Source organism: Metarhizium robertsii (genome assembly GCF_000187425.2).
Source record: "Metarhizium robertsii ARSEF 23 chromosome Unknown MAA_Scf_6, whole genome shotgun sequence".
NCBI lineage: Eukaryota > Fungi > Ascomycota > Sordariomycetes > Hypocreales > Clavicipitaceae > Metarhizium > Metarhizium robertsii.
The window spans coordinates 2424105-2434141 of record NW_011942204.1 but is presented as its reverse complement, the minus strand read 5'-3'; the positions used below and the strand labels follow the sequence as shown (position 1 = coordinate 2434141).

At 47.2% G+C, this 10037-nt stretch overlaps 4 protein-coding genes across 4 annotated transcripts; 1 reads left to right on the top strand and 3 right to left on the bottom strand.

The window, feature by feature from the left end:
• Nucleotides 1-10: 10 nt before the first annotated feature.
• MAA_06122 (Transcription factor jumonji) lies at nucleotides 11-2159 on the bottom strand (the record flags this gene model as incomplete). Its single annotated transcript, XM_007824120.2, has 2 exons — nucleotides 11-23; nucleotides 91-2159. 2 exons carry the CDS (start codon nucleotides 2157-2159, stop codon nucleotides 11-13), a joined length of 2082 nt encoding a protein of 693 aa, XP_007822311.2.
• Nucleotides 2160-2865: 706 nt separating this feature from the next.
• MAA_06123 (uncharacterized protein) lies at nucleotides 2866-3920 on the bottom strand (the record flags this gene model as incomplete). Its single annotated transcript, XM_007824121.1, has 2 exons — nucleotides 2866-3554; nucleotides 3614-3920. The coding sequence occupies 2 exons, from the start codon at nucleotides 3918-3920 to the stop codon at nucleotides 2866-2868; spliced, it is 996 nt and encodes a 331-aa protein (XP_007822312.1).
• Nucleotides 3921-7601: 3681 nt separating this feature from the next.
• On the top strand, nucleotides 7602-8170 carry MAA_06124 (uncharacterized protein; the record flags this gene model as incomplete). Its single annotated transcript, XM_007824122.1, has 2 exons — nucleotides 7602-7711; nucleotides 7777-8170. The coding sequence occupies 2 exons, from the start codon at nucleotides 7602-7604 to the stop codon at nucleotides 8168-8170; spliced, it is 504 nt and encodes a 167-aa protein (XP_007822313.1).
• A 170-nt stretch (nucleotides 8171-8340) lies between these two features.
• On the bottom strand, nucleotides 8341-9185 carry MAA_11367 (IBR domain-containing protein; the record flags this gene model as incomplete). Its single annotated transcript, XM_011413355.1, has 3 exons — nucleotides 8341-8946; nucleotides 9003-9103; nucleotides 9149-9185. 3 exons carry the CDS (start codon nucleotides 9183-9185, stop codon nucleotides 8341-8343), a joined length of 744 nt encoding a protein of 247 aa, XP_011411657.1.
• Between the last annotated feature and the right edge of the window lie 852 nt (nucleotides 9186-10037).

Sequence of the window (10037 nt, the reverse complement as noted above, 5' to 3'; positions counted from 1 at the left end):
GACCAAATATCTACATTTTCCGCCTCCCATCTAAATTGAGCGAGTGACCCTCCAGTAAGGCTGTCTTCAAAAGCTTCTCCAGCAGCGCACATTGTTTGTGTATAGTCGTTTCGAAGGAGGTCATGGAAGGCTGCTAGTAGCCTTGGATTATTTGCGAGGTCAAGGTAGTCTTTCTGCTTAATCTTATCTGGGTTCCCTCTCTGAGGAAAAATAAAGCAGAGAATTCCAGTGAATGTGCCGCGAACTTTCCTCCACTTGCTACCTTTCTTTTGGTGGCCCTCTAGTTTTGCTTCAGGCCAATTAACAGCTCTTAGAACTCTCTGCTTGACCTCAGAACTGCATCTTAATTGTCCAGTCCTAGAATTCTCCAGGTGGTCTACAAGGCGGATCTGATCGAGCCTGACGCGAAGTTTCTGCACATCCGAGTCGGTCTCAGATATGTTGAGGTTGGTAACGCATTGCACAAGGCGTTCCTCATAACTATTCGTATTCTTAAAAGACCTAGAGCTGCTCTGCGCGCGGCTAGCCTTAACCATTGCACAAAACTGTAGAAGTGCGGACCGACTCTGCATCGCCGCCACCAGTTTGAGGACTTGATCATGCTGGTGGCCGTTAGGATCTTCGATTGGTGTTGTGCAAACCGAGTTCACAGATTCCTTTGCATTTTCCTTGCATTTTAGTTCTTGAAGATGGTTCGGACTAACTCTGTGTTCGGAGACTTCGGAGACAGCTTGGTGGATTGAAACTCGCTTGTTGACTGGTGTGGCCCTGGGTTTCGCCATTTTTACTTGTTTGTACAAGTTTCGGAGGCCACATTCGGAGCACACACGCAGTCCAGGAGGTATGGCATCCTCTCCAGGGGGCAGAAAGTTTGTTGATATGGCATAGCTGTTGGTAAAATTAATAACGGCATGATACTGTCGAGGCTTTGTCACCAGCAGGTCTCCAGGTCCAGTGCAACGTATGTCAAACTCAATTCCTCTGTCACGAAGGCTTGAAGGAGCAAACAGCAGGCAACAGTGACGTACAAACTGGTCACACTTGTCTGGCCATTTAGTGCGCACAAAATCCTCGAATTTCGCGGTATGGTGCTCTCGTATTAGAATCCATGCCTTCCAGCCAAATAACGTTAGGTTGCAAGACCATAAGCGTGCGTCCTCGTGATGAAATGCCGTGCCTGAACCCCTTTCTCCAAGATGATCGTACACAGAATTCACACCCGCTATATTATCGAGCTTCGACAGTTCAGGCCCAGAGTGGAGTAGATGATCGAAGCAAGTCGTAAGTCGTGGCCCAACGTAGTAAGTGAGCGAGGATTCAGGTGGGTCTTTTACCGTTTGTTCCAAGTATTTACTGATGTCATGAAGTGACGGTCGATTGATTGGCGTAGAAGGATCTGGAAATTTAAACTGCCGTGGCCTCTGTCGCGATATATCCTTCACCAGCATGGTGCATGCGGGCATGACATCAACAGGTTTGTACGTGACGAATAAGTGTGCATATCCTTGCTGAATGTCAAGTAGTTTGGCGACGTCCTTCCATTCAACTTGATATAGATCCTCGATGGTAATTATGTTGGAGAACGAGTCAGACAGGGCGAATTTAGAAAGGTTCCCAACCAGATTATCGCCCATATCTGCGACAGATATCGTCTGCACCTGCCAATGGGCGAATACAGGGGAATTGGCTCCGTCAGAAGTTGCCGACGTCAAGGGAGAGGCTGAAATGACCTCAGAATCTGTCTCCAATGAAGCTGGCGATACGGACCTTGAATTCGACTTTTCGCAAGACGTGCCCTCTCTGAAAGCATTCACCTGTTTCGAGGGATGGGTTGACTCCTGCGACATTGTCAGTGATGGCCAGAGCCGAGTGCCGACGTCCGAAATTCGCCCGCTTTGATCCTGTGATGGAGTCCATCCATTCATTTGGGAGTGGGTATCCGATTCCTGAGAAGAAAGGGTTTTCTTGATGTCTTCCACGTCACGACGAAGCTCGGAAAAGGCCTTCGTGATGGCCTCCCACTCTGGGGTGCGCAGCGGTCGTGATCTAGACTTGCGTTTGCGTCCCCCATGACCTTTTGCCGCCAGGCGTTCCAATTGATTTTGAACGCTTGTTAACAGGGATTCGAGTTTATTGATTTTGGCCTCGAGTTCAGTCATTTTGTCGGCTGATGAAGATGGAAGCCAGTGTTTGAGAGCTGAGTGGACTCGGACTGAAAATGATCAAACCTAGGTTGTGGTGCTAGTGTTGGTAACTAGGTGTTAGGATCCACCATGGCCAAGGGCACCAGCCACCTGCATTTGCAAGACGCCGGCAAATCCATGGCCCAGTTTGCCTGACCCAGAATCTGAGATTTTATTTTGCGTTCCGACAACATCACGGCAAAGTTCCGAGAAACTTACTCAAAACTGGTCGATAGTGGATTCACCAGGCCTTCGGAACACGCGAAGTTTGGCCCAGAATTACTGACCCACAGCAGCGATGCGAATTGGACCATCGAGTGCAATCGGCCGTGGCCATTACACCGAGCTTTGGCTGGCTTTAGGCCAACCTCCTGTATCTGAACATCGCAGTCAGCATCGTCTGGAAGTTAATCGTCCCCAACACTTGAAGGACGCAAGGCTGAGAGCAGTATTGACGGTTCGTATACAAAGTAAGCTGAACGAATGGGGCATACATAAACGGGACTAAGATTGATCATATTCTTTCAACTAAACACCTAGCTATTATACCCCCACACCATTACTTTATCTTCACCGGGGGAAGAGTTGCAATTCCTATAACTATCCTATTCTTGCTCCAATCTTAGAGACGTCATACTCTGCTAAAGCCTAGGTCGCTGGAATGGATTCATTCCGTTTTATTTTACGGCAAGTCTCGTTCGAATGATTGCGCAGCTCGACCATTTCCGTGCATATCTAAGCGTCCCCTTTTTCGTGGCAGCGTGAGACTGGCAAGAGTGCTCTTGCTGCTTGGAGTTTGAGCGCCCAACCCAGCAGCCTGTGGATTACGCCCGTCAAGTTCTTTAAAAATATCCTTCCCTCTGTTAGTTCCGAATATGTTGTTCAGTAGAACGGGTTGCGGTACCAGAATTGGTGGAATGGTTACCCATTCGAGTTTCTTTTCATGTTCGGACTCAATGAAATGCACGCGTTGGAAAGCTCCCAGATAGTCCTTCTCAATTAACTCCTTGTCATATGCAAACGGACGGAGAGGTTGGCTGTCTGTATTGTCATCGCGAGGTGTTGCAGCTTCTACGTAGCTCGTCTCTGTAGCTACGTTCTTGCATGTTATCTTATGTGTGCAAGTCGCAATACATGGAGGCACGTTGGCACATGGCATACCATTGCAGTTCCTCATGACTGCAAGTTGTGGTCTATGAGAGGCGGTATAGCGTCTCTTGGGTTGTTTCCTCCCAGGCTCATAATCGCTATCGTCCGCATCTTCGACTTCGCTGTCGTTGTCAGCTTTGGTTCGCCCGTCGAGCTCTACATCGCGATTGACGGATCCGTAAGAAGCCAGAGCCTCAGATTTGATAATGCTTTGCTGATGCGCTATTTAAGGACACAAGTTAGCTAGACTAGCTATAGCTGCTCCGGACTGAGACACTTACATCGCACGTTTTCTCGAGAGGTCCTGAAGTTCGCCGCCATGGGGTAATTACAGACTTTCTTGCCATCACAGAACTCACTCAAGGGTTTAAAATATTTAGTTTCCACCCATTCGTACCAAGAAGTTACCCTGCTAAAGAACATGACGGGATGTTGCTGGTGACTGCTTGCCTGATACTCCTCGTTCCTTCGAATAACTCTATCTGCTTCGTTACAGGTGTAACCCTTTGGACAGTGTTTCCATAGCGTTGTATCCCACATTGTCCTCTCAAGGCCAATGTGTTGAAAGTCTCCGAGCGGGAGAGCCATGGCTGCGTAAACCTTGTTCCTCCGTTATATCGCATATAGCGACCCTTCAGTAGGTGTCTGCAGTAGTTGAGATGTTGAGTTTTCGCGGGATAGTTGTAGTGGATGAGCCTCCCATGGTCGCTTCATTTTTGCCGCAGTAATTTTTGTCTATTTTGGACATGGAAGACTGTAGTGTCGTAGGCTGGACGATCAGTATTCTAGGTCGGTGTTGGTCGAGGTACCTGCTGTCATATATTTGGCCACTTCGTTTCATCGGCTACAAGGCACAAAATATTGTGGCCTCACCCAAACGCGTCAGGAGGTATTGTAAGCCTGGTAATGCATTGTAATGCAATGTCTAAGCTGGGCAAAGCACAGATATGCTGGTAACTTGTCGCTCTTATGAAACATGCCATGTTGCGATTGGAGTATAATCGGCGTAGAGGGTGTCTGCATTATGAACAGCGGTCGCCTACCAAAAGCCACAACTGGTGCCACTAGAGGGCGGCAAGCTACTTCAGTCTCAGAAAGGAGAAGGCACAAAGTTTGGTTGGATGCGTTTTCCATGAGGCAGCTGTTGATTATTTGATTTGCGAACAGCTCGCGCCAGGATCCTCATGTCGTTGTTGGCCTACCCATGCCGAACCCTTTATACAAGGTGGGAAATTAGGACTCTGTTACATTCGCTACGTAAAATTGCATTGTCTGCAGGCATCTTTGTTTCTCGTTTAGAAGTCCTTTTAAAAGATACACCCCCGGTGTGGCTTTTCTGTTGTTTTGAGGCTACATGGCACACCTGGTAAGACGGTCAAGGGGGAATGGGCAACCCAGAAGCTGTCACTTCTGAGTTTGGCGGCGGAATTTTCGGGGCTTCGGATTGTTGAACTCTTTTAGATGCCTTACTAGCCGCAGTAGCCGTTGTTAAATACCAGGATTCACTGTGGGCATGGGGGGTTTGAAGGGATTTTGAGTGAGCGGCTGTCTAGTGTACATTGAGTCTATGATGGGTCCACGGTTTTCCAAAACCACATGAAGTAAGTCATATTGAGCCGCATGGCGGTACCTACTATAGACGGCCAGCTATCTGGCATGTTTTGACGTAGTGTAAGTGAAAAGATGCTAACAGCGCGAAATATAGGAAGACCAATGGCTCTCTACGCGATATCCTTGACCCTGGTATGCATTGTGGGAGTAAAGGCCGCTCGGTGTTGAATTGAGAATCACATTTTTCAGCCAGCAGCCGAAGGATCTTCAGTTAACAAAGGGAATAGTCTGCTGGGCCTAGATGCACCAACGTCGCTGCCCGACATTGGACGCGTAGCAAATTAATATTCCTTTGCGGAAGAAAGGGGCGATACGAGACTGCAGTATTTCTGGGCTCGGAAATTACCTACCAATCACTTAAACAGACAGACCGTAGACTAAATTATGCAAGTCTCTGTATTCAGAAGTGAGCTAGCACGGGCCAAGACGAAACAGCCTTGTTCAAATCTTCATGTTCTGGGATAAGCTGGGATAAGAAGGGTACGATCCCTGCACCACCCGCTCCTAATACCAAAAGGAAGGGATATCACCAGCGACTGCAGGGGACCATACCTTCTAGATACCCTTGCCTGATCTCGCAAAGTCCTTGGCGGTTAGTTCCAGAGACTGGACATTAAGCACAGGTAACTGGCCGTGGGAATTCGTATCTTGAAAGCAAAACTTGGGCTTTGTTCTGAACACAGATCACCAGTAAGTACTAGCTTGAAACTGCGTGACATTCTTAGCAGGAACCGGCACTATGGTGGCCGGACTGACAGGTAACGCATAAGGTTATTACTGCAATCGCAGTCCCACGAGTAAGGAATTGAAGATGTAGTGTTTGCAGACCATCAGATGGCATCATAATTCAACTGCCACAAGCTCATGTGTTACATTCGAGGTTGCCAAAGATTTCGAAGCGATTGAATGCATCTATCTCTTAGATTGGGCCACCTAGTCTCAAACCAAAATAGGTCCCTTTATCATAGCATCTAAAGCTTGGTCCGACTCTGAATATTATTCCACCGACTGCATCTCAAAGTGTTGACGCTGAAGCAAACGAAAGCAGTTGCAACGCCTGTGGGTGATGAATTGCTCAATCTCACAAGATCTGAGTCCATCTTTCCAACCATTCTGTTGTAGCATGGACTATTCTCGGTGGGAAAAATCAGTGATAGAATCATCGTCGACATGTTGTCTAGACATGTATCCGGGCTCGACGCTGCCTTCACCACAGGCAAGCTCTTGCCCAAGGGCGCCTCCGTTGCCGGCCTCATTTGGCATTATGTGGCCACTTGAAGTTCTCTCTCGGTATCCAGAAAGATAAATTCCTAAAACCTCCGCGTAATTATCGAAACCGAGTGACTTCATTGCGGATAGAATATCTTCTGCATTCACAGCCTTTCGTTTCTCGGCCACGGTCTTTTCGCAAGCTGGTCGCCAAGAGTCGTTTAGTAAGCTTGTTATCAAGAATAAATGGTATCATTTAGCTGGCATGGTAATCACTGCCAGCTCGCGAGCAGGTTCCCAATCGACTCACCCTCAGAAGTAATGAATGAAATGAATTCGCTAGTGCATCTCTGGACACACACCTTGGCCTCGTTGGAAAGTTTCGCATTGTCCGGTAGGGCCTTCTTCATAATTCTACCGACTAAAGCAAAAGCACAAATATTAGCATCGACTGAAGCTTTCTGTTTGTCTGTTTTAACACAATAGCTTTGCTCTATTTGTAGCAAGTGTGTGTTCATGAGACATGAGAGACTATGATTGCGCCTGTTAAGGACGACCAATACTCACTATTTTGTAAAGGCAAATATAAATCCTGCTCTTGTAGTTCTTTATCGTTGCTAGCTGCGCGGCTGTCCGTTTGTAACTGTGGATTATTCTTCATCCTCTCTGTCTCTGGTGACTATATTCGTTGCTTGACATTAAGCTATGTAAGTTGCAGGTGCAGTCTATTTATCTTAATCGACGCCTGCCAGAATATAAGAGGCAGGGAAACGGCTTTCGTCTCTTTTATCCCTAATAGCCGGACGGAACTAGTCGAGGAGTGTGTGGCGTAAGGCAAGGTTCAGTATAAGACCTTGGGCTTGTCAGGTATGGAGCAGGCTAGCAACCTGTGATGCATTTATGTCAAGCAGTGTGACCAACAGAAGGCACCTTCGCATCTTCCCTAGCTACAGGTTCAACCCATGGGACCGGAACACACCTCGCGTGTTAGTTCTTCCCCATGCAGTTACATGATGCCCGGGGATATAGTTGTTATATACACCGCCATGTCGTTATAAGACAGTGCTTAATCAAAAAGCCGGTCTGTCGATCCTCCAGCTGTCAGCTCGGTGACTTCCATTTTCCAAGTTCGGGACTAATCATTGTATATGGTGGATAGCTTGCTCTTCATCTCGCCCTCCAGCCCACAGCTTGTATTAACATCATATTCCGGCATCCCCCTTCCTGTTGAAGGATTTTAAGATAGCGAACCTAAGTCACATCGTACTACTTCCACTAGCTTCGAAATTGTATTTCTTGCGGCATGTTGCCTTCCGTCAAGTCGTTCAGAACCGGCTGGTGTCAGTTATAAATAGCCGGTGTGCCTCAACCTGGAACCGCAATCATCCGATCGAGTCCTCAACATCCTTCGAGACTTCCCGAAGCGCCCCAGTCATCTCCCCCGAGAAAATGGCTAAATCCTGGGATGAACATAAAGACATCATATTGGAGTATTACGCTCGTCATAATCTTTTAGACACTGTCAGATACATGAAAGAGAGATACAACTTCCATGCTGTGTAAGAAACAACCCATTTTATTCAACGGCAACTCAGCGCTATCACATTCTGATACAATATGATAGACCACGATCTTACCACAAGAAATTCGTCGAGTGGAAAATTTGCAAGCACGAGAACAGAACAAAACAAGGCTATCGAGATATTACAGCATATTCGCGACTGTCCACGGAGCTCACTCAGGGTAGACCAAGCGAGGCCTTGTCAAACCTTACATCCGACGAATGCTCAACGAGCCATACGACGTCAAGATGCTCATCGCCACCCACGAAGTCAGAGGCGCCGCAAATGGAAGGGACGGGACGACACAGTCTGACGTGCCCCGATATCGAGTGGAGTGCAGAAGAAATCATTAGGCAGCTGAATAACTCTCAGAAACTCCTAGAAGAATGCCTCGCAAAGATGGCTGCCTACATCGCAGAACGCAGAGCTTTTGCAAGTACCAGCACCCCTTTTTGACAAAGTAGAGGAATACCACGACGTGAATGATGCTCGAGGTAACATACTTTGGTTTCTTTTGTCTGCTATAGGAATATCATGTCAACCAATTATTGCAACATACAGGAACCAAATGTGTGCCTTCTTCTCGGTGAAGTCACACCCGAGCTGGCCATGGCGGAAATCTAGTCTCATAGAACCATTTGTTGGCCGTCCTCGCGCTTGTGGCAAATAGATTTTGCAGCTGGTTTCGACAGGACCTTATCTTTCTTGTCTAATAAGTAGCGGTGACGTTTTGATAATATAGTCCTGTTCATTTTCATCTTTGCAGCAATCTTGTCCCCGGACATCCCTTGGACTCTTAGTTGAATGAGCATGCTGTCCTTGTCGGAGTTGAAGGAAGATCTAGACGACCTTGCTTTCGAACAATTGGATCTCAATGTCTTCAATTTGCAACTAGGGAAGTAACTGTGGATAGTTGTCCACGATTGGAATTCCTCACGAAGCCGCAGAAAGAGGTCATCGGACTTTGTTGTGTGGAAGACTGGCCTTGGGGCTTTCCTCTGTGACTGAGAAGGATCCGCTATCGCTTCGTAGGCGTTAGACTCAGTCAAGACACTCTCTACAGTGTCACGGTGTTTGAGGGTGGATTCGGTATAGTCGGCATAATTCTCATTCTGTCCCCAAGCTTCTGACCCAAAGGAGGCATACTGTGTACACTCCCATATTTTGTTCTCACATTCACTGCAGATATGAGCAACAAAGAATTCATCCTGGTGACAGACTATTAAGTGACTCTATCATGAAGTGAGAAAGCAGGTTTCCAAGATTCAGGTGTAGGTCAGCCTCCCACCTTGTAAAACGCCAAAGTCAAGCACTCGCCGCATTGAGGACAAGGGATTCCAAATACTTCGGAATAAAAGTTGTACTCAGCAACGGCGCAGACAGAGCAATCTGTATTCTGTTAGTCAATAGCTGGCTTTGGGACGAAATACTTACTAGGCCGTTCTGTTTCAACTTTGCGATCTGCTTCCATGGTGTTCGTGAGGAAGCCTTCCCGTAAAGAAATCTTCGTGTGAAGAAGTCTTCGTGTAAAGAAGGCCTAGACAAATAACGAGATGGTCGCAAAGGGTGGGCTTCTATGAAGTGATTATTATTGAATGCTGAGTGCATGTACCGTTTCCGTGACGTTCAAGTTGATGACAATTAGCGTTCGGTTACAGTGTCCTTGGTGCAAAGTTCGGGGTGAACATATGGGAGTGCAAAGGATAACAACCTAAGCTTTGGGAGACGAGGACCGAACGAGAGGTGAAGAGAGCCCGCGTCATGTTAACAAAGACTGGGCAGGAATATCCTAAGAACAATTACACGAGCAAATAGCAACTTTATAATAAATTGGACGAGTCACGACAGATTACAAGGGATCAAGCACCGTGACTACATAGCAGTTACCTATTCTAACTAGCTGTCTGTGTCGACGCCGCTAATCTACACCTCCCTCCATTCCCATACAGCTTGACCAAATTAGTGATGCACAAAAACGGGTTCTGCGACTCCTCGGGTGTTCGAAGGCTCGTTTCTCAAGTGTTTCTTTTGCGGACCGCGATCGGCTCGTCGTTCCCTTTTATTTCCCTCGTGAAGAGTCCCCAGCACGACTGCCTAATCAAGCCGGTTTCGAGGTCTCGGAAATGTCATGATATGTCGATTAGTTGTTGTCATTACTCTCATTACTCTTAGCCGAAAACTGCTTAGTGTTCTTGTCCCAGTGTAGTCTTCTTTTCCTCATTGCCATGCTATAACCCAGCCATAAGATTCTTTCGCAACGTTTACTAACCGTTGACGCAGGCTCAAAGCACTTTTCTTCTTCATCAATCGCCGTATTATCAAA